This window comes from Acinonyx jubatus, chromosome B1 (assembly GCF_027475565.1).
Source record: "Acinonyx jubatus isolate Ajub_Pintada_27869175 chromosome B1, VMU_Ajub_asm_v1.0, whole genome shotgun sequence".
NCBI classification, from domain to species: Eukaryota; Metazoa; Chordata; class Mammalia; order Carnivora; family Felidae; genus Acinonyx; species Acinonyx jubatus.
In genome coordinates this window covers 198,498,740-198,521,722 of record NC_069382.1, presented here as the reverse complement: position 1 = coordinate 198,521,722, position 22,983 = coordinate 198,498,740, and the positions used below count along the sequence as shown (strand labels likewise).

The 22,983-nt window shown below is 58.7% G+C and overlaps 1 protein-coding gene across 3 annotated transcripts in view; it reads left to right on the top strand.

Annotated features, from left to right (window-relative positions):
* Positions 1-1,406: 1,406 nt before the first annotated feature.
* Positions 1,407-22,983, top strand: part of ACOX3 (acyl-CoA oxidase 3, pristanoyl) — a 42,125-nt gene continuing 20,548 nt past the window's right edge. For 2 of the 3 annotated variants that reach the window (XM_027072341.2, XM_027072300.2), the window contains exons 1-9: positions 1,407-1,510; positions 7,872-8,029; positions 8,355-8,588; positions 9,696-9,770; positions 10,119-10,208; positions 12,562-12,705; positions 17,099-17,187; positions 19,776-19,872; positions 21,508-21,690. In XM_027072341.2, the coding sequence (XP_026928142.1) occupies positions 7,886-8,029; positions 8,355-8,588; positions 9,696-9,770; positions 10,119-10,208; positions 12,562-12,705; positions 17,099-17,187; positions 19,776-19,872; positions 21,508-21,690 (1,056 nt within the window). In that variant the 5' untranslated portion in view covers positions 1,407-1,510; positions 7,872-7,885. Of the gene's footprint in view, positions 1,511-7,871; positions 8,030-8,354; positions 8,589-9,695; positions 9,771-10,118; positions 10,209-12,561; positions 12,706-17,098; positions 17,188-19,775; positions 19,873-21,507; positions 21,691-22,983 lie in introns of those variants that run through there. The other variant, XM_053217653.1, reaches the window with a different exon arrangement.

The following is a 22,983-nucleotide window of genomic DNA, read 5'->3' as shown; positions in this document are numbered from 1 at the left end:
CTCAATAATAAATAAACGTTAAAAAAAAAAATACAACCACTTTTTTTGCACTGAAGACATCTCAAGAATTCTTTCTTGGCCGTCAGCTCCGAACCGCAACATTTTCCACATATCCCAACTAGAAGTCTGGTTTGGATGGGAGTAACAGCTTCACAACTGTGAAGACGCGTTGTCACGGAACAAATGAGAAGGTATTGCAACGTGCGGTGGGAACAGAGACAGACTTTCCAAGCGTCAGCTGAGCATCTCCACGAAAATCGCCCACCGGCATCTTAAATGTCACACATCTCAGCACTGAACTTGTCATCCTTCTCTTCCCACGACCACTCTGCCCATCTTTCAGTTCCCTTTCAACGGAAACCTTCTGACTTCTTCCTTGTTCTCTATGCGGTGAATTGCCAAATCCGGTTGACTCTGATGTGATTTGATGTGATACGGGATCCGGGAATGAAGGGTCAAGAAATTCTTGAGATGTTTGTTACGCATTAAAAAAAAAAAAAAAAAAGGAAGGAGGTTTATTAAAGCTTGGGGACAGGGCCCACAAGCAGAAAGGGCTGACTGCCCTGGGATTGTCGGAGCAATTGAGTATATACTTTTAAGGCGTGGGGGGGGGGGGTACGGGTGTCAGGGATAAAGGGAGTTTCCAAAAAGACCTTCATGTGTTGAAGGTGACTCACAGATCCTGGAGGCCTGGCAAAGCTAAAGCGGTTTCTCTGCTAACAAAGGCCTTGACTTTGAAACCACGTGGAGTTCCTGGGGGAATGTCACACTTTGCCTGCCTCAGGGATTTGTCAATGGGTTCCCGGCTATAAGGACATTTGATTCTGCCTACGTTTCCTCTGGTAGGAAACGTACGTTTCTATCTACGTTTCCTGCACATCGGGTTCGAGCTCTATGAGGCAGGCTCCCATGCCCTGCGTGTCTTAGCTTGGACCTCCCCCCCCCCCCCCCAAACAGCCCGGGACCAGGATTTGGGTGCAGGTGACCCGTCGGCAGGAGAGAGGCCCGGGGCAGCGAGGCGGGGTGGGGGCAGAGCGCGGGGCTGCGGACTAGCGCGCGCGGCCGGGCCGCCGCTGCCGGGGGACGCTCGCGGGGACTGGGCAGCAGGCTGGGTCTGGAGCGGTCTCGGGCACCTGCTCCAGCTCGGTCACCGGAAAAGGCGCAGGCTCCGCCCGGGGGTGTCAGGCCGGCGCTCTGGAGTCGGCCCCGGGTGCCTGCACGTTAGGCAAATACCCCAATGCAGTTAGAGAGGGGCGGGGCGGAGCGCCCGCCCGCGCCCGGAGGCCGCCCCGCCACCCTCCCCCGCGCGCCGCCTTTTCGCTGAGCCCCGAGGGCGTGGGGGCGGCGCGGGGTGATGACGTCAGGGCCGGACGGTGGGCCGGAGGCGGTGCGCGCGTGGGCCAGGCCTTGCAAGCGCTCGCCCGCGGACGTGCGCGCGCTTCAGAGGGCATTTATTGGGCGCCCGCTGTGTGCGCTGGACCAGCTGCCGGGAGGGCGAGCGAGATCGAAGGTCGGACTCCCTGGGGCCGCGGGGCGCGCGTGGCAGGGGACGGAGTGCCTGGCCCGAGCTGGACGGGCGGGGGGGGGGGGGGTCATCCTTCTCTTCCCACGACCACTCTGCCCATCTTTCAGTTCCCTTTCAACGGAAACCTTCTGACTTCTTGTTCTCTATGCGGTGAATTGCCAAATGCAGTTGACTCTGATGTGATTTGATGTGATACGGGATCCGGGAATGAAGGGTCAAGAAATTCTTGAGATGTTTGTTATGCATTTAAAAAACAAAACAAAACGGAGGTTTATTAAAGCTTGGGGACAGGGCCCACAAGCAGAAAGGGCTGCTGCTCTGGGATTGTGGGAGCAATTGAGTATATACTTTTAAGGCGGGGGTGGGGTGGGGGGGGTACGGGTGTCAGGGATAAAGGGAGTTTCCAAAAAGACCTTCATGTGTTGAAGGTGACTCACAGATCCTGGAGGCCTGGCAAAGCTAAAGCGGTTTCTCTGCTAACAAAGGCCTTGACTTTGAAACCACGGGGAGTTCCTGGGTGGGGTCGGCAGGTGCAAAGATCCGGGGACACAATCCATCCCCGCGGTGGGTTGCTGGGGACCCGGCCGCTAAGCGTGCGAGACAGTTTGAGGAGTGCGGACGTTGCCCCCCCGAGGTCACCCCACAGCTGTCACCTAAAGGGAGGATGATCAGAGCAGATCCGCATTTTAGAGTCACCTCTTGTGCCCCCGAGAGGAAAACTGAGCGAAGGCGGCTGTTGTTCTTGCACTGATTCCCTGCCGGGGACTGCTCCAGTGCCCCTGTGAATTGCAGCAGCCTGGATGCTAGACAGCAGACTAGCATTTCCGTGTGGTCACCCTGACACACAGAGAGGTGAGGCGGCAGGCTGAGTTCACCCAACTCGGAAGCCAGCGCTGACTTTGGCATCTCACGTCAGGCATTGTGGCTTCGGAATCCTTGGTTGGTAACAGCTGCACAATCTTGCGGTGATGTTGGTGACCACTGGTGGCATGGGGACCTAGGGATCTTACTGGCTGCTTTGGGTCATGCGATTTGAGACCGGGTGCGATACGAGCTGTAGATCTTGGGCGACTTCACGCTAACAAGCTCTGGTCTGCTCGTCTGGAAAATTAAGAGTTGGAGAGTTAAGAGTACTGCTAATACATGGTGTCACCAGCACCGTTGAGATCATGTAACTTCTTTTTTTTTTTTTAAATTAACGTTTATTTATTTATTTAAAAAATTTTTTTTTCAACGTTTATTTATTTTTGGGACAGAGAGAGACAGAGCATGAACGGGTGAGGGACGGAGAGAGAGGGAGACACAGAATCGGAAACAGGCTCCAGGCTCTGAGCCATCAGCCCAGAGCCTGACGCGGGGCTCGAACTCACGGACCGCGAGATCGTGACCTGGCTGAAGTCGGACGCTTAACCGACTGCGCCACCCAGGCGCCCCGACGTTTATTTATTTTTGAGACAGAGAGAGACAGAGCATGAATGGGGAGAGGGTCAGAGAGAGAGGGAGACACAGAATCAGAAACAGGCTCCAGGCTCTGAGCTGTCAGCACGGAGCCCAACGCGGGGCTCGAACTCACGGACCGCGAGATCATGACCTGAGCCGAAGTCAGACACTTAACCGACTGAGCCACCCAGGTGCCCCAGAGATCATGTAACTTCTTAACGCCCACCTGCACTCAGTGATTGCTCAATGATTGGACAGTATTGTGATCGATTTAATAGTCGCAGAGGGAAATGATTCCGTAGCCATTATAGAGGTGCAGTGGAGGGCTTGGTAACCAACTAGGTTTGGGGGCAAGCAGAGAAGGGGAGTCCAGCGTGGCACTCAGGTTTGATAGCTCTGGTAACCCGTGGGAACTGGCAGTGTGGACCTGGGTCTGTGGAAGGAAGGGCTGGGTCAGGGAGCCCTGGGTTTGAACATTCAGAGCTTGCGGAAGTCTAGAACGTGAGAGGGGAGGGGTGTCCAGGAAACTGCCAAATGAGTGTGGGGGTCTCATTTCAGGTCTGTGAAGCCTCCTCCGTGCATTAGGGACAATTTCAGCAGGTATTGCAGAGTGAGAGTATAGCCGAGGCTGGGGGTCTGCAAGGGGCCAGAGGGGAGCAGGAAGGGACAGCGGTGTGGTGTCCCGGACCACAGGGAGGGAGCACGAGGAGACAGGGATGCAGCCTGGACAGGGGAGTCGGGAAAGACGAAGTTCCCCTTGGACTTTATAGCTTGTATTTTTGAGCACTTGGATTCTGCCAGAGCTGTGCCTTACTTTCTTTTTGTTTTTAAAAATTTTTTTTTAAACACTCATTTTTGAGACCGAGAGAGAGAGAGAAACAGCATGAGCAGAGCAGGGGCGGAGAGAGAGGGCAACGCAGAATCCGAAGCAGGCTCCAGGCTCCGAGCCGTCAGCACAGACCCCGATGCGGGGCTCAAACTCAGGAAGGGTGAGATCATGACCTGAGCCGAAGTCAGACGCTTAACCGACTGAGCCACCCAGGTGCCCTCGGGGCCTTGCTTTCAAAATAGTCTTGCTTTGTGGAGATCTAACTCGGCATGCAATCCATCCATCTCAACTGTACAATTCAGTGCTGTATTTGCAGAGTTGTGCAACCATCATCCCTATGTAGGGATGTTGCTTCACTGCAAAAGATGTTTCTAGGATGTTTCTTCACTCCAAAAGAACCTTGGCCCCGTTAGGAGTCCCTTCCAGGCTCCTGGCAGCTGCTGATCTCCTTTCTGTCTCTACGTATGTACCTGTGCTGAACGTGAACAGTTTGCATCGGTAGTCACGGCACGGATGACCTTCTGTGTGTGCCCTCTTTCCCTTAACGTAACATCGTCCACATTCATCAGTTCATCGGGTTGTAGCAAAGAGTATTTCATCCTCTGGGAAGAAGACATTGTGTTTATCCATTCATCAGTTGATGGATGTAGGAGTTGTTTCCTCTTTTGGGGGTATTATAAAGACGCTACGAGCATTCCCGCACACAGATTTGTGCGGATGTTTCATTTCTCTTGGGCGTATACCTGGGGGCGGAGTTGCCGGGTCACGTGGTGACCGTATATTTAAACTTTTGAAGAAGGTGGATGGGCTCTAATTTCTGCACGTCCTCATCCGTCCTTGTCATTTATCCTGTTGATCGTGGCCATCGTGGTGGCTATGATGTGCTGTCTTACTATGGTTTCAGTTTGCTCTTCCCTGATGGCTCATGATATTGAGCGTCTTTCCATGTGCTTGTCGGCCATTGTGGTGTCTTTGGAGAAACTCTATTTGAGGCCTTTAAATTGGGTTATTTGCCTTCATTACTAAGAGTCTTTGTACAGTCTGGGTAGAAGTCCCTCATCAATACGTGATTTGCAAATAACTTCCATTCTCTGGTTTGTCTTTTCACTTACTCGTTGGCATCCTTTGAAGCAGAAGATTTTATTTTTGTTTTTTGATGAAGTTTAAGTTAGCTACTTTTATAGCTTGTGCAAGAAGGCTTTGGCTCACCTCAGATTGTAAAGATTTACTCCTACATTTTCTTCTTAGAGGTTTTCGTGTTAACTTTTACATCTAAGTCTGTGTCCCTTCTGAGTTCAGTGGGGTGTGTGTGTGTGTGTGTGTGTGTGTGTGTGTAAGAGTTGGCCCTCATTCCTTTGCACGTGGACATTGGGGTGCTGGCACCGTTTGAGAAAAGACTGTTCCTTCCCCATGACGTTGTCTTGGCGTCCTTGTCCCAAAGCAGTTGACCCTACATTTCAGGGTTTACTTCCAGACTCTCAGTTCTGTTCTGTCTGTCTATACACATGTGACTTTCTACCAACGCCACGATGTTTTCATCAGTGTTACTTCTCAGCAAGTCTTGGAATCAGGCAGAATGGATTCTCCAACTTTGCTCTTTTTCCAGACGGTTTTGTCTATTCCGCGTTCCCTAAATTTCCACATGGATCTTAGGATCGGCTTTTCAATTCCTGCAGAACAAAGCCAGTTGGGATTTTGACTGGGGCCACAGGGGCTCTGCAGATCACTTGGGGAGTGTCGGCTTTGCGACGACATCAAGCCCTCTGATTCATGAATGAGGGGGGTGCCTTTCCGTTTATTCCGGTCTCAGGTTTCTTTCAAAAATGCTTTACACTTTTTTTTTTAATTGAATTTATTGTTTTCGGTGCTGTTGTAAGTTGAATTTTTTCTTAATTTCATTTTGGAGCTATCGTTGGTATATAGAAATACGGTCGATTTTGTAGCCTGTAAGCTGAGCGAACTAATTTGTTCTAATGGTTTTTTAGTGGGCTCCTTAGGATTTTCTATACACAAAATCATGTCATCTGCAGATAAGAGAGAGGTTTCTGATTAGAATGCTTTTGATTTCATTTTTCTTGCGTAACTGTGGTGGCTAGAATGCCCAGCACTATGTTGGTTAGGAGAGGCGGAGCGGGCATCTTCGTCTTGGTCCCGATGCTCAGGGAAAGGCGATGAATCCTTACTGAAGTGTGAGGGCAGCTGTGGGTATTCGTAGACACCCTTTACCAGGTGGGGGGAGTTTCCTCCTGTTTCCGCTTTGTTGAGAATTTCTCACGAAAGGGTGCGGGATTTTGTCAGATGCTTCTCCGGCACACGTTGGCACAATCGTGAATGTCTGTCCTTTATTCTGCTGGCGTGGTGTCTTACCCTGATTGACTTTCAGATGTTGACCTGGCCTTAATTTCCTGGGGCACGACTCCCTTGTCTCCCGCCGGCCTCATGGGTCACCCTGTTCCTGTCTTTTGGAAAACACTGTGGACATGGTATTTTTCTTTAAATCTCTGCTACAACTCACAATTGAAGCCCTGTGGCTTTTCTTTGTGGGCAGTTTATTGATTTTTTTTCTCACATTTATTTATTTTTGAGAGACAGAGCACAAGTGGGGGAGGGGCAGAGAGAGAGGGAGACACAGAAGGGGAAGCAGGCTCCAGGCTCTGAGCCGTCAGCCCAGAGCCCGACGCGGGGCTCGAACTTACGAGCCACGAGATCGTGACCCGAACCGAAGTCGAACACTCAACCAACTGAGCCACCCAGGCACCCCTCCCTTTTGAAATTTTTTTTTTTAATGTTTATTTATTTTTGACAGAGAGCATGAGCTGGGGAAGGGCAGAGAGAGAGAGGGAGAGAGGGAGACACGGAACCCGAAGCGGGCTCCGGGTTCTGAGCTGTCAGCACAGAGCCCGACACGGAGCTCGAACCCACGAACTGGGAGATCATGACCTGAGCCCAAGTCGGACGCTCAACCGACTGAGCCACCGGGTGCCCCAGAATCATTGTTGTTTCCTTAGGCTCGGTAGTAATGTCCCCTTTTGGATTGGCTCAACCTAGCTAAAAGTTTGTCGATTCTGTCAGTCTTTCCGGAGAACCAGCCTCTTGTTGGTTTTCTCTGTTGCTCTCCTCTTTTCTGTTCTGGTGATTTTTGCTCCTGTCTTCACTGTTGAACGTCTGCTTGCGTTTGGTTTAGTTTGTGCTGATGCTTCTCCATCACAAGGTGGTGCCTGTGGAGGGGGACTCGGGCTTGGGAGCTGCCCTTCTGCAGTCCCGGGAGCCCCAGAAAGTGCCGGCCGAGCTTCAGGTTCTCCATCCCTCAGCAGGGACGTGAGCGTGGGCTTGCGCTTTGGGGGAGGGTTCCAGAAGAGATAGTCCGCAGGGCGCGGTCCCCAACAGCCACTCGGGTGCTCGGAAGGCCCCATCCCACCTTGCCCCTCTCACATGGAAACAAACACATGAGGTTGTTTTGTTTCATCAAGTTCCCATTTGCTTCTGGGCAAAATTGAGCAACTCTGCACCCAGCGTCCTAGATGGCATCCACCGGGGCGGGGGTGTCCACGCCCCGGACTCCGCTCTCCCACTGCTCCTCGAATCCAGTGGGAATCCACGGCGGGAAAGGAGCAGTCCTCTGAGAAGACCCGGGAGGATTGTTTGGTCAGGAGGGCTGGGCTGCAAGGTGCCCGCTTCGTGGGTGGGAAGCCAGATGTGTGTCCGTCGGGAGAGTTCGGGGCAAAAGGCTGTGTTCAAAGGCTCTCTGGCAGGTGTCCCGTGCCCTGGCGGGCCGTCCTGTGCGGCCAGAGTGGACTGGCCGGTGTTGGCCGGACTCCAGAGGGCGGCTTCCCGGACCGCGAGGTCGATGGCCTTCGGGGGTGGGTCCGGTGGCCCCGAGAGGGCGAGGCGTCCTCTGGCCTCAGCTGCCCGGGGCTGCCTCCTGACCTTTCTCTCTGGGGAAGGGGCGCACGAGGTCTCGGGCGGTGACCGACTCTTGCCGGCCCTTCCGAGTCCGTCTGTGTTTGTCCCGCCTGTCGCGCGGCTGCAGGCGGCCGAGCGGGCACGGCGGCCGACTCCGGTGTCCGCGTCCCGCAGGCTGACGCGGTGCGATGGCGGCCCCGTCTGAAGGCGACACTGCCTCCCTGCTGCCGGACCTGCCCGGGGGACCCCTGCAGGCCTACCGCGCGCGCGCCTCCTTCTGCTGGAAGGAGCTGGCGCTGTTCCTGGAAGGCGAGGACATGCTGCGCCTGAAGGTGAGGCTCCGGGCAGCGCGCCGGGCGTCTGGCTCGTGGGCACAGGGGGCCGTGCGGCCCCTAAGGACCCTAAACACCCTAGCTGGCCCCTGGCCTGGCCCGTGTCCTTGGAGGCTCCCCCCGCCCCGGGCGAACACAGGTTGGTTAAGCTTCTGAGGCCTCAGGTCCCCGTGCCCGCGGCCGGAGGGGCCTTCGTCCGCCCCAGGGTTGCAGGGGTCGCCCGTGTCCCACGGCACCAGCGGCCTCGGGAAGAGCCTGAGCGAGAGCGCGGCGCACGGCCGTTCTTCGCCTTCGAGCCGGCCGTTCCCGTCTCTCGCATTTCCAGAAGAGCATCTTCTCGGCCCTGGAGGACGACCCCCTGTTCGCCCGCTCCCGCGGCCACGAGCTCTCCCTGGAGAAGCACCGAGAGCTGACCTTCCTCCGCTGCAAGCGGGTCTTGGGGCGCGCCCTCCTCCGCGTGGAGGACATGGTGCAGAACCCGCTGTCCGTGCTGACGCTGATCACCTGCCTGGGCACGTACGACTGGTCCCTGGCTCAGAAGTTCCTGCTGCACCTGCTGGTGAGTGGGCGGCGAGGAGGCCAAGGGGATCGAGCCCTTCACGCCCCACGTGAGGCGGGGGAGGGCGCCGTCCAGGGCCGGGTGGGAGGAGGAGGTGCAAGAGAGAGTCCTCAGCGCACGAGGGGCAGATGCTGCCCGCGGGGTGTGGCGGCGGCTGGTGTTTGCTCGCTCGTAGGGTTTCGTGGGGTGTGTGTGTCTGGGGGAGGTTTCTTTAAGAGATTACTTTCTTGGGGCTTGAACTCGTGACGCTGAGACCAAGAGTCACGTGCTGTTTGTACCCATGGAGCCAGCTAGCCGTTGCTCTCTTAAGAGATTTCTAGAAACTAATATAGGAGGGGTGCCTGAGCGGCTCAGTCAGTTGAGTGTCTGACTTTGGCTCAGGTCATGATCTCACCGTCTGTGAGTTCGAGCCCCGTGTCAGGCTCTGTGCTGACAGCTCAGAGCCTGCAGCCTGTTTCAAATTCTGTGTTTCCCTCTCTCTGCCCCTCCCCCTGCTGACACTGTCTCTGTCTCTCTCTCTCTCTCAAAAATAAACATTTAAAAAAAATTAAAAAATAAAAAAATAATATAGGAAGCAAAACCAGAGATTAAAATGTGTGGGCAGATCTCGTGATGTTTGAGGGAGAAGTCCAGCTTCTTCCGGCTGTGTGTGCAAATTTGCATACGTGAGTCCTCAACGGGAGTGCCAAGCAGTGAAAACTCCAGAAGAGAAGGAACTTTGGGGGACTCTTTTGCTTTTATGCCAAACCCCCCCCCCCCAAAAGCCAAAAACAAGAAGGGAAGGGAAAGCAGGTCTGGGGAGATGCCAGTGCCCCCCCCCGGCACACGGGCAGAGGTGGGGAGGTGTGTGTGGCTGGGTGGGACATGTGGCCCGTGTGCACCCTTTTCCCTCCTCTCCCCTGTCCCCTGCCGTCTTCCCCTGTCCGCGGCCCCTCGGGACCTCCCGAAGGCATCTGAAGTGCTTCTGCTGAGCATACCAGACGCGGATTCCATTCCCCCCCCCCCACTTCCCTGCCACGGGTGTCAAAGCGCGTGTGGCTCCTGAGGCCCCGGGACCTCAGGACTCCTTGACTGCCACCGGTTTCTCTGATGATTCTATATTTTCAGGTTTTTGGATTGGCGATTTACAAGTCTGGTTCCGAAAGACATTTAGAATACCTTCCCAAGATCCTCAACATGGAGGTGAGCTCAGAGTCCCGGCGGACCGTGAGCCCGTGGTCCCCAGATGTCTCTGCAAAGGGCTGCGTGCCAGAGGAGGTTCCGGGGGGCCGTGTGCGCCGAAACCCCAGCACCCGGTGCATTTAGCTTGTTGCCGTCGAAGCGAGGCCTTCCCTTTCCTTCCACGGCCCTGGCAAGGCGGCTGTCACCTCACCTAACCCGCCGTCCTCACAGGCTGGGGGACGTGGTGTCCCTAATGGGGGGAGTGGGGATTTAGTGCTTTGACCTGGGGTTTTGTCCTTCGAGGAAGGACAACAGCGGGTCCCTCCTGGAACCTTTCTTGCCTTACGTTGTTTTGTGCTCCCGCCTTAGATTTTTGGATGTTTTGCTGTGACTGAAGTAAGTCACGGGAGTAACGCCAAGGCCATCAGAACGACCGCTCACTACGACCCCGCCACGGAGGTAGGTGTTAACGTGCGCGTCGCGTGTGATGCAGTGTCCTTACGCCCAGAAACCCGTCCTTAGACACGTGTGCTTCTACCATGCACACGGAGACTCCTCACCCGGGAGGGTGGCGGCTCCTGGGGGGAGAGGTTCCTTTCTTTGTTCACCTGCCTGCTGGGGTTCGGACGCGGCCCGGTTCGTTTACAAAACCAACAGCGTGAAGAAGAGTCTCCCCGGCGCTGGTCTTTGCTGGCTGCCCCTGCCCCCTGTGCGCGCCAGGCTCCGCCGGCCGGGGCCTGCCTCGTCCACTCCTGCCCCCGTGTCTGGCCCCTCCGGCCCCACCGCCCTCCTGCATCCCGTGGCCTGCGTGCAGACGTGTGTGGCGTTTGCACCGTTGGCCGCTGCCTCCCATGTCCACGTCTCCGTCTAGCACGTCCCTGTGCAGGTGTCGGTCCCAGCACGGTGCACTCGCAGGCTTTGTCCTCGCTCTCGGGGAGACACGTGTCCGCAAATGGGATCATGATTTATCGGGTGGTTGGTGGCGCGGAGGGAAGGGAGGGCAGGGAGAGGATGGGGCACACGGGTCGGGAAGCTTCCGCCCGTGCCCTCTGTGCTGTGCCGCTCCCACCCCCTGGCCCCTCTCCCACCGCCGGGTCAGTCTCGTCCGCTCCTCCGAGGACCGTGGTCCCCGCTGCTTGTTCTGCACCTGCCCTAGTGTTCCAGGAGCCCTTCGCCTGCCCCTTGTCGGTAGTGTGGTTTGCAAGAGTCCGTGTAACGGAAAGTAAAGCCCTGTGCTTGTGTATTTGCTTTTCATTCCTTCCTTCGTGCGTTCAGTGATGTGGGCTCCGTGCACACTGTGTGCTGAGGGGCTGTGTGCCAGCAGAGCGGAGGCATGAAGCCGAGGGGGGCTGAGGCGGGGCAGGGCAGGGCCAAGGGGAAGGTGGTCGTGGTGCAGTGCCCGTGGTCCCGTGTGCCAGAGAATGGCGGAGAGATGGCAGAGAGCCATCAGCGACAGCCCTCTTCGGTTTTTTATTGGCCTTTTAGCCACCAGGTACCTTTATCCGAACCCAGATTTTGCTGGCCCGGCCCCGTCTCTTTTCTCTGCCCTCTGGTGCCGAGGGCTCTCGGTGCTAAGTGGGGAGGTGGAGAGGGCGGATCCCACGTGGCCTCGGGGCCTGGGCGAAGCCTGGCCGTCCATGGGGCAGCCTGCTTCTGACCTGCTTCCTCTCGGCACCTGTACTTAAGTGAGCAAGACGTCGGAGCGGGGGAGATTGGGAGCCCGAAGTCCTCTGTGGGCCGCTGGTCGGGCACCTGCTACGTGCCGGGCACTGCTTTCAGGGACCGGGCAGCTAGCGGTGAACGTGACACGTGAATGTTTGCTCTGGGGGATCCCTCGTGTCGGAGCGGAGACACGGACGGACAGCCGCAAGAAGTTAGGTGTGCCAGGGGGCCATGGAGACCTGGAGGGGATGGTGGCGGTATGCCACATGCAGGGAGGTCGCCTGCAGAGGGGGGACTCCAGTCCCCCATCCCCCCGCTTTTCTTCAGTGGGGCGTCAACATCTGCGAGGTAGTCACACGGTGCGCTTGGAGGCCATGACCCCGTGCACACCGCTGGGCGGCACGAGGGGGTTCCCCGTGTGCCCTTCACAGCTTCCCACCTGCGGGGAGAAGGACACCCGCTGGGCTCTGCCCGCAGTGGCCTGCAGGTTACACGGGAGGCAGCTCGCCGTCACACTCTGGCTTTGTCCAGCTGTCAAGCTCCCTGCCCAACCCTGGAATCGCTCACAGGCTCCCCTACCCCACCCGACTCATGGACCCTCCCGGCCCCCAGCCAGGGCCCCTGCCCCGTGTCTCCCCTGCTCGTCTCCTGCCTTGCTGAATACCCGGCAAGCCTCCCGGCCCCTCCCGTGACCCCCGGGTTCACTCACCCTGATGTCTTGAGGTGCCTTGTGCTCCTGGGCACGTGGCCCTCATGGAGCTCGTAGGCGGGGGGAGACCGTGGGAAAAGAAGGTCTGTCGTTGGTCAGAGCCCAGGGAGGGGTCAGGGAGGAGCACCCAGAGGAGGGGCCGCGGAAGACGAGTGTCGCGGTGACCGCTCCGTGGGCACCGGCCGGCTTCCGGAGAAGTTGGCATGTATTTCATCGTCTGACCCCGGAGTGGTTTTCCGTACCAGTGTCTTCGTTAAGTCACAACACCCAGGGATACGCTCCGTGTACGGGCCCCCCTCGTGCCACACGGGAGCTAAAGCGTGCACTCGGTTCTGCTCTTCTTCGGGGACTTTGAGCAGAGAACGTGGGATTCTGCACGTGTTTGACTTGTTCATTGCAACTTGGACTACGGCTCTAACCTTCCTTTTCCCCCTTGCACAGGAGTTCATCCTACATTCCCCGGACTTCGAGGCCGCCAAATTCTGGGTCGGCAACATGGGCAAGACGGCCACCCACGCCGTGGTGTTTGCCCAGCTGTACACGCCCGGGGGCCGCTGCCACGGCCTGCATTCCTTCTTGGTGCAGGTGAGGGGGCTCTCGGCGGGGTGGTCTCACCCACGGGCGCTCGGCGTCACCGGCAGACGCCTTCATCGCAGCTGGGGCGGGGGCGCCCCTGGCGTCCAGTGAGCACGCGGCAAGGACGCGGCGGACGCCCTGTAACGCACAGGACGGCCTGCCCACCCCCAAGAGGCAATTATCCAGCCCCCGATGGCGGTGGCCCGGGCTTGGTCAACCCTGGTCTAGACCTGAGGTCATCTGAGGCAGAGTCGTCCTGTTCCTCCGGCGGCCACGTCGCCATCTTTCCAGACACTCTTCACAAACCTGGGCTTCCCGGCCCCGCCTTCCTGCGGTTCTGACCCAGCACGTCCGATGTGGCCTCCCGTGCCGACCTAAAGTCTGACTCCGGGGCCTTGACGTCTCCTGTTCCCGGGCCACACGCAGCAGCTACTGCCACGGGGGCGCCTGGGACCGATAGCCAGGCCTGGGCTTCCTGCCTCCCTGGTGGGGCCTGTCTCCCGACCGCCCGGGGCTGCTGCGGTGTCCCTGAACCCGGAGCTTCCGGAAGCTTGTCCGGGCCTTCCTGTCCTGGCCACCTGGATCCTGACCGAAGCCCCGCTGCCCTGCACCCCAACCCCACTCTGGCATTCTTGTTAAGACCTTCCGGGTGAGGGGCCTCTCGGAAGAGAAGAAAGTAAGCCATGTCCCTTGGTCTTCATTGAGGTGAAATTCGAGTAATACGAAGTGAACCGAAATTCAGGGGCCTTTGGTGCCTTCCCAGTGTTGGGCATCCGCACCCGTGTCTAGTCCTAAGGCGTTTCCGTCTCCGGGAAGGCTCCCCGCACCCTTCCTCACCCCCCTGCCCCCGGCAACCGCTCGCCTGCTCTCTGCCTCCACGGATTCGCCTGCACTGGATGTTCCACACGCAAGGAACCCTCCAACATGAACCTCTGTGCCTCAGCCTGTTTTCTGAAGGCCATCCACATTGTCAGAACGTGCTCAGTATGTGTTAGAATTTCCGTGCTTTTGAAGGGGGGGGCGGTAAGCCTTGGTGTGCATGGACCGCAGTTCGTGCACCTGGTTGCTGGTGGGCATTCTGGCTGTTTCCACCTTGTTTCTGTCGTGAACGTTCATGAGCACCTGTCTGTCTGACCACGTGTTCTCCGTTCTCGGGGGTCCACGCCCAGGAGTGCAAGTGCCAGGTCCTGGGGTGATTCCAGGTTTAACTGTTGGAGGAACTGCTGGACTGCTTTCCACGGTTCTGCCAACTTATACTCCCATCGGTAGCGCATGAGGGTTCGGATTTTCTCATATCCTCGCCGATACGTATCTTCCTTTTTTTCTTAAATACGCACACGAGTGGGCATGGTGGTATTTGTTTTTTTGTTTTTTTTTTTTTTTAACATTTATTTATTTTGGAGAGAGACAGAGACAGGATGCGAGTGGGTTAGGGGCAGAGAGAGAGGGAGACCCAGAATCCGAAGCAGGCTCCAGGCTCCGAACTGTCAGCCCAGAGCCCGACGCGGGGCTCGAACCCATGGACCGCGAGATCGTGACCTGAGCCAAAGTCGGATGTTTAACCGGCTGAGCCACCAGGCGCCCCTGTTGTGCTTTTGATGTGCGTTTCCTTTTTCTTTTTTTCTTTTTGGAGAGTGTGCACAGGGGAGAGGGGCAGAGGGAGAGAGAGAATCCCAAGCGGGCTCCACACTCAGCACGGAGCCCGACGGGGGCGGGGGTGGGGTGGGGGGAGGCTCGATCCCACGAGCCTGGGGTCACGACCTGAGCTACAGTCAGGAGTCAGACGTTCCACCGACTGAGCCACCCAGGCGCCTCGTGATTCGCATTTTCTTCGTGACCAGCAATGCTGAACATCTTTTCGTGTGCCAGTTGGCCACGTGTGTGTTTTCTTTGCAGAAATGTCTGTTCAAGTCCCTTGCCCTGTGGAAATAAGCCAAGACCTCCCTTATGGGAAAGGCAAAGGTTGTGTGCTCGGAGCTGCCTGGAGGGGGAGGTTTGGCCACTGTCCCTTGGGAGGTTGGGGCAGTGACTGAGTCTGGCCAGGGGAATGGGCTTGGTTTTCTCAGGCTGGTGCTGGGCTGGCAGCAGGACAAGAGGAGAAGCTGTTAGCTCCCCGCCGAGCTAAGTGACCCCATCTCTGACCGACCGTCACAGGCGTCTTGCTTGGCCGCCTGCACTGTTTGCTGCGGGTTGTGGGTCAGAGCTCCAGTGTCACTGGTCAGGAGGCCGTCCATCGGTGCCATACGTTCAGTCTCTTTTCTTCTCTTTCTTTGAGTTTGTTTATTTTGAGAGAGAGAGAGAGAGTGCGAGTGCGTGCAAGCAGGAGGGGAGTGGAGAGAGAGGATCCCAGGCAGGCTCTGCACCATCAGCACCGAGCCCGGGGATCGTGACCTGAGCCAAAATCGGGAGTCGGATGCTCCACTGACTGAGCCCCCCAGGTGCCCTCGGTCCATTTCTGAAGTGGGCAGTTTGTCTCTGTTGTTGGGGTCTGAGAGCTCTCCGCACGTCCCGGAGGCCGACCCCTTATCCGGTAGGTGGTTGTCTCCCATTCCGTAGGTCGTCTTCCCATTTTCTTGTTCGTGTCCTTGGAGGCGCAAAGGGTTTTAATTCCAGCTCCTTTTTCCCTTGTTGCTCGTGTCCTTATTTTCCAATTCACGTCGGAGCCACTGCAGACCAGGTTCACCTCAGGCCGCCCCCTGCTATTTCTGGGTGTGTGTGTTTGTACCCGACCTGAACTTCTAGGGGGAAACTGGCTAGCTTTCGGCCCTGTTCAGTCTTTCTGTGCCGTGGTCGGGAGCGCCGTGGTGTTTTGGACTCTTTACGCACCGTGCTCTAGGGACTCAGCAGGACTGTGTCGTGCCTCCATCCAGGGGAGCATTTCTGAGGCCGAGTGTCCGTCAGGCCGGGGCTCGCGGGGGTGGGGTGGGGGGGGGGGCGCTTCCCTGTCCCCGTGGAGGGAGAGAGCTTCAAAGGAGTGATCACAAGACTCTTCTAGGGTTGTGACGCACCTCACAGGTCGCGGCCGATACGGCGCGATTTGTCGCAGGTTGGTTCTATACCAGGCGGGGAGCCTTCGCAGACTGTGGCACCGTGATACGGAAATCCACGCGATCAGGTTCATTTGAGGAGTTTGACATTAACGCGTTCTGCCGTGGACTCAAGTCCGCCTCCTTTCCTTCACTGGGAGGTCGGTGTGGTATTTGGGGCCACTGCACCATCGTAGATTTCCCCGTGAACCGGAACCACCCTGGCGGTATTTTTCTGTGCGGTGACCCGGAACGCACCAGCTTGTTTTCTTTTAGAGCCTCTTCTCTCCATGTGCACTTTCTTTCCAGCGACTTTCTATTTTAAAATGTTATAAAAAGGTAGTGCCTGAAGTGTCACTGGGTCTTACCGAAGAGTCGGAAGGGGGAAGAGTGTTTGCATTGGGGGTTCAGCCTTTGTTGTACCCAAAATACCGTTATCGTGATGATCAGTGTAGGCAGAAGAGTGTTCCTCTAAAATAAAAGTTCCCAATAGTGCAGACTCAGTATTCCAGCTCCCAGACGCTGTTGACCTTCGGGCTGGGTGATCCTCCTGTGGTGGGGCCGACCCGAGCGCTGGATGCCTGGGGCGCCCTCTGGGAGGGACAGCCAGCCGGCCTCAGGCGCCCTCGTCCCCGGCGGTTGGGGGGAGGGTGCCGGCTCACAGCGGGTGCGGAATCGCCCCCGTGAAGGTGTTCGGGGGGGACGCTCCGTGTCCCTGCACGGAGCTCGCCCAGTGAGAACTGTCGGCTCGCCGCACCTGTACTTAGGGAAGCGTGTCTACCGGTCGTCCAAAGCCAGTCTGGGGATGGTTCTCCCCCCGCACCCGGCCATCTTGTCATTCGCTACAGCCCGGCGCCAGCCCTGTGGCCGACTTGAACGTGACATGGATGTTCCGGATGGCCTCCAGGCTGCGGGGACTCCTCAGCTGCTGGCTCGGCACCGTTGTAGCCAAACGGCACGCACCGGGGCCTTAAAACAACAGGAGGTTACGGTCCTGGAGGCCGGGAGTCTGAGATCCGTGTCGAACCCCCCGCCCCCCGCCAGGTTCTAGGGGACATCCTGTTCCTGCCTCGTCCCAGCCCCTGGTGGCTGCACCCTCTTCTCCCCACGTCCTCCCCTCCTCTGTCTCTTACAGGACACTTGTCATTGGATTTGGGGCCCAGCTGGGTCATCCAGGACCCCCTCGTCTCCAGATCCTTCACTTAATTACAGTTGCAAAGATCCCAGACGAGGTCACGTTTCTGAAGGGCACCACTTACCCCCTGCAGAGACATGAAGGGAGCCCACGGCTTAGTCACCGGGGTTTTGTAACGTATTCTTGAGATTTTTGTGTGGTCCTAACAGTTGCCGTTTGCAGCTTTCTGTGTCTCGTACAGATCCGGAACCCCAAGACCCTTCTTCCCATGCCGGGGGTGATGGTTGGCGACATAGGGAAGAAGCTTGGGCTGAACGGCGTCGACAACGGGTGAGTGTGTGCCCGGCCCCGATGGCTGCGGTCTCCTCTGCAGGGTCATTAACCCGCGGGTGCTTGCTCGGCTCTCGGGTGCCTGCTGATTCCAGCTTGGGAGCCACCAGGACCCTCAGTGCTGTCCTCACCCTCCTGGCCGCCTGTGGGGCCAGGAAAGCGTGCTGGGACGCACACATCACCTGTCACTTGAGAGCTGTGTCACATACACACCCTGTGTCACACCCTCTCTCACATGCACACAGATCGTGTCCAATGCACCCTGTGTGCCACGTACCCTGTGTCATATACACATTGTGCTGCACACACTCTGGGGTCACACACCTCACGTCACAGCCCCTGTCACGCCCACACCCGCGGGCTGGCCACCATCTGTTTCTGGAACAGATTTTGTGGTCCGCACGTGCCCAGACGAGAGTGTGTGAGATTGTGCTTTCGGTCGAACTCCAGCAAATACTTGCACAAGTAGAAATGTGGCTCAGCCTTGTTCCAGCTCCTGTGGCACAACAGGGGAAGATTTTCCACTCCTTAAAAAGGGCGCTTGGAGTTTTCAGTCGTGCTCGAAGAAGCATTCCTCAGCTTTCAAGCAAGAAGCTGGAGCTCTCCGGGGGTGCTGGCGCTGAGTCCGCTCTTAAAAGGCGGATGGCTGCCCTCACTGCCTGGGGGGGGCCCCGTCTGGGCCTCGTCTGGGCCCCCCGTGGCCTCCACTGCGCCCGGTCGGAGCCACCCCATGAGGCCCGGACAAGGCGGCCGATCCCGGCAGGGCCTCAGAGTCTCCCAGCGGGGCCCGTCTGCCGCTCCCCTTCGTCTCGTGCTCGGGAGGGCGGCCCGCGGAGGTTGGAGGTCCCCAGGGGCCGAGCATCCCTCACCTGCAGATCCCCTGGGCGCCTCCTAAGGAATTTGGGAGGGCGCCCCTCCTGCCCGCCCTGCGCACAGCCCCGTCTCTGCTCTTCCCCGGGGTCCTGGAAGGCCGGCCTGGACGCGGGGAGTGGCGTAGAGATCAGTGGCACCCAGGGGACAGCGTGTCACCTGCTGTCGGCCCGCCTCGTGGCTCTCTCAGCATCCGCCAGGTGCCAGGCCCGATGGCCCTGTCATAAGAGGGTGAATCGGACCCACAGAAACTGGCACTGAGAAGTAGGTGGCTGAGCAAGGACGCGGACAGCAGGCAGTCACTGCAGAATGGGGCCGCCCTGCAGTGGTGCAGGGAGAGGGCCGGTACCCCCTGCAGGGGGGTGAGAGGAGAGTCCTGACGGGCCTCTGGAGGGGGTGGCAGGCTCTGAGGGCCGCCTGTGCGGGGACCACGGGAGAGAGAGCCTGGCCTGTTTGAGGGTCACGGTGGGTGCCCCCCGGCTGTAGGCAGGGCCCCTGTCTGAGGGCTCCCCACATCTCTCTGAGGGGCTGGGGGCTTGAAGGGACTTGTGCGGGGCGTCCCCGTTCTGGTCAGCAGTTTGGAAAGGGCCGTGCTCCCGCGTGCAGGACACACTGAGGACGTGGCCCGGCAGAGAGCCCAGCGGTGGTTGTGTCAGTGAGCCGGGCCGGAGGGGGTGGGCGCTAGACGAAGACGGAGGGAGGAGGTGGCCAGGACCCTGCTTGGGCGGAACTGGCACCCTGCTCCCCTCTGGCTCGATGACGCCATGCTTTAAACCGCCGTCTCCCGTGGGTGAGCCAGAGAGCGTTCTGGATGGCACTCAAAGTGCTCTTGGTCATGAGATTGGTCGCCATGGGAGCTCTCGATATTCACAAGGTGGTTTGGGGTTTTTGTTCAGGTTATGGAACATCCAGTCCTCTGCCTGACCTTGTCCCTTAGACAAAGGAATAGGCTTTCCCAACCTGACAGCCATAAAAAATAGCTTCCCTAAGTGACGTGAGAGTGAGTTGGCTCTTCTCAGAGTTTCAGAAGAAACGGATTTGTTTGCTTTTGGATCACTGATACGGTAACGGTGTTCTTTTGTGTCACACGAGAGTTCAAAACCTTAGTTTGTTGATTTTTCACATCGTATCGTGGATTCTGGTATGAAATTGAAGGGTGAGAACCTGAAAAAAGTCAGTTGTCTCCTTTTTTCTTGACCGACCAGCTTTGTCCCAGCGGCGTCAGGAACCTGGCTCGTGATTCCCCAATATGTGGCCATTGTTTTGGCCCAGAGCCCCGCCTCACGCACATCACATTTTTTCATTTAACCTTTTTAAAAAAACATTTTCTTTTAATGTTTATTTGCTTTTGAGACAGAGACAGTGAGAGCAGGGGAGGGGCAGAGAGAGAGGGAGACAGAATCCAAAGCAGGCTCCAGGCTCCGAGCCGTCAGCACAGAGCCCGACGTGGGGCTCGAACCGTGAGATTGTGACCCGAGCCGAAGTCAGACACTTAAGCGACCGAGCCACCCAGGCAGCCTCTATTGAAGCTTCTTAGCTAGAAAAACTCGTTGAAATTTCCTGTCTCTGTTATCTTCTCCCATTTTCTTTTTCTTTGGGGGATTGGCACCCTTTTGGCTTTCCTTTGCTCTTACTTGACTGGGTTTCTGGAAGGAGAGGAGACTGATGTCAGGGCCAGAGCCCCGTGTCACCAGAAGTCCTGCCATATCTCCCCACAGATTTGCCATGTTCCACAAGGTGAGAATTCCTCGCCAAGCTCTCCTGAACCAGACTGGAGACGTCACCCCCGAGGGTACCTACGTCACCCCCTTTAAGGTACAGGTGTCTCGAGGTGGGGAAGCTCGCGGGTGGAAGGCCCTCTGCTGCACAGGACGCTCCCGGGGCTTGCCCGGAGACCTGCCCCAGCTGGGTTGGCCAGTGGCAAACCCCTCTCGGTTCAGGTTCCAGTGTCACCAACAAGGAAGGTGGCACTTGGGTCCCCTGCACCCCCAGGGCATGATGCCAGACGCTGCTCACCCCCCAGCCCTCCAGGGCTGGTCAGGGAGGCTGCCCCCTGCTGGTGCTGTTCCCCCAAAGGGTTTAAGGGCGTGTGGCGGCCATCCCAAATGGGGGTGACAGTGTTCTCTGGTGTCCGGGGCTCACCACATCCCGGAGTCCTTTGATTGATAGACACACGATGGTCACGGACACACTGGAGCAGTTGGTCGCCTCCCGGTGTCTGAGGTCAGGTGGGCCCGTGGGAGGAGGACTCTGTCCAAGGACACGCACCACCTGACTGGAGTCGGGACGGCAGGATTGGAAGGAAGCGTGGCAGGGGCGCTAGGGACGAGAAATCAGCACGACACCAGAGTCTCTTTGAAACGGAAAGAGTAACATCAACCGTTCGCTAGACGCTAACCAGACGGCGAAGGAACGGAAGGCACATGACGAGGGGACGAACGGAGCAGGTGCGGGTCAGAGGCTGGGAGGCCCGAGGGAGGGGTCCGCGGAAGGCGCAGGAGAGGCCGAAGCAGCGCGAGAGGAGGCAAGTGTGGGAGCAGCAGGGGCGAGGAGCGTCCGAGGACGGGGGGAAGACCCGACCGAGGGCCCGTGCAGCACCAGGGACAAGTCACGGGAGCCCACGCGTCAGACACGCCGCAGAGACATGAGAACGTTTCCCAGAGACGCACCCGGGATCTTGGCAGAGGGCGCAGCTCTGGCTCCCATGGAGCGAAGCTCCCTGAGCCTCCGGGTTTCTGCGTGCGAGGAGGCGGCGTGGTGACCCCCAAAGTGTCGTGCGCGTGTGGGGTGTGGGGAATGCCCTCCGGCAGGCGCGGTCTCGCGAGGTGGCCACGCCAGTTCCACCGTGGGTGTAACTGCGGAAGAAAAGTCTGAAGAATGAAAGAAGCGAAGCCAGGGGAGGCGGCAAGAGGTGAGGGAGGTCGGGGTGCCCGGACGAGTTAAGACTGGCAGCGGGATGTGCCCACGGCACCACCACTGTGGGACACGGTGCCCGGGGCCCTGAGGTCTGCGGTGGATTGACACGGTGCCCGTGAGGCCGTTAGCTGTCGTGAAAGAACACGTGAAAGGACGCCATCAGGAAGGTCGTCTTCCACGGGGAGGGAGGATTCTGGGGCACCAGGGGTCACGGGAACGGGACGCTGGCACCAAGTGGAGACGCCTCGGCGCTGGGTCCCTGCTTCGTGCCGGGCGTGGCTAAGCCTTGGGGGGCTCCGGGCGGCTGGGGGTGGCGCCCTGTGGGGCACTCATCCCTCCTCCTGCAGCCGGAGGGTCCCTGCTGGGGGCCTTATGACACCTGCACCTCCGCAGCCCGGCCCGCCCGGCGGTCCTGGCCTGGGGGTGCACGGCGGGGGGCGCCCAGGGAACCATTGGGCGCAGCCGTCTGCGTGCTGCTGTCCCCGAGGCCGCCGGGAGTCCCGCTCGCACTCACCACGTGTGCTTTCCCTGTAGGACGCCAAGCAGCGCTTTGGGGCGTCCCTGAACAACCTCTCCATAGGTCGGGCCGTCATCGTGGCCATGTCTGTGGTGAACTTAAAGCTGGCCGTTTCCATAGCCCTTCGTTTCTCGGCCACGCGGCGTCAGTTCGGGCCGACAGACGAGGAGGAGGTACCGGTGCTCGAGTATCAGACGCAGGTACGGCTGTGGCGGGCGTCCCGGCCTGTCCCTCCTGTCGCGGGGGCACCTGTGGGTCTCTGAGCCGCTGCGCTCTGGCGGCTGGGGGGCCGTCAGACCCCGTCAGGCGACGGTCAGGGCAACTGACGGGAAGGAGCCTGGCCGCTGGGCAGGAGGCTTCTCCAACCTGCGTTTTCGGGAAAAGGCGTGTGTGCGGTAGCCCGAATGAGGCCCTTGGAAGAAGCGTGTGCTGGTGAGGCTCCCACGCAGTTGCGCGCAAAGCCTCCGCGGGGTCCGGCGGTGGCGGCTCGTCCCGGGCCCCACTCTCTGGCTCCCTCACCACGTCCCGAAGAAGCGACCCCGCGGGAACAATGCGCCGCGGCAGCCGGGCGCTCGGGCCGTTTGTGGTGACAGCATTTTGAGTAGCGGGAGGGATGCTCGTCCAGCCCGTCCCTGGGGACGAGGCGGCCTGGATGCCAAAGGGGGCGCGGTTTTATCCCAGGAGCACGCGGTGCTTGTGCGGTATCCGCCCTTCTCACGCCCGGCCTCCACGCTTCTCACATGCCTTCCTGGCACGCTTGGCCTTCACCGGGTAGGGCGCAATTCCCAGTTCACAGGTGGGGGCTTTGAGGGTCAGACGGGGCTCCTGTCCGAGTCCGGCAGCGAAGCCCGGCCCCGTCCCGGGCCGAGCACTGTGGAAACGCAGGGGTGTTGGAGGGAGAGCCTGAGGGAACCGTAAGGGAATCTGTTTCTTCTGCCACTTCTCACCGTGGCCGCGTGCCTGTTTTCGTAATAAGCAAACGAGGAGAAGCAGAATGTCTGGCTCACTTCTGTGTGGCACACGCCGTTCCTTTCCCCGCGAGCCCCGTGGCCTTTGCGAGCTCAGCGCGCCCGACTGCCGGTCATCGAGGGTGAATCACGGTCCGGGAGCCCGCTCGGGCCACTAGGCTCGGGCTCCACCCGGCTGGCCGCGTGCCCTTGGGCAGGGCCGCCTTGTGCCGCCTCCCCGGGGTCTGGGTTCCTCACGGACCAGAACCGATGACACCTCCTCGTGGGGTGGCAATGAGGATTAAATGCCCGAGTCCACGGAGAGTGGTTGGCAGGATGTGTGGGCCTCTGTTCCGTAAGCGGTACGTGGGGGTGGTGCCCGTTTGCCGGGTCCTTTCCCGCTTTTTCCTCCACGCCCTTCCAGCCGTGCGGCGCTGGGCGTGCAGAGACCCCCTCCCTGCCCGGGCGGACTCCTGGCCCCCTGTGGGCCTCACTTTCCCAGGTGGCTGAGGGGTCATCACTTGGCCCCTGGTGGGCATTCAAAGC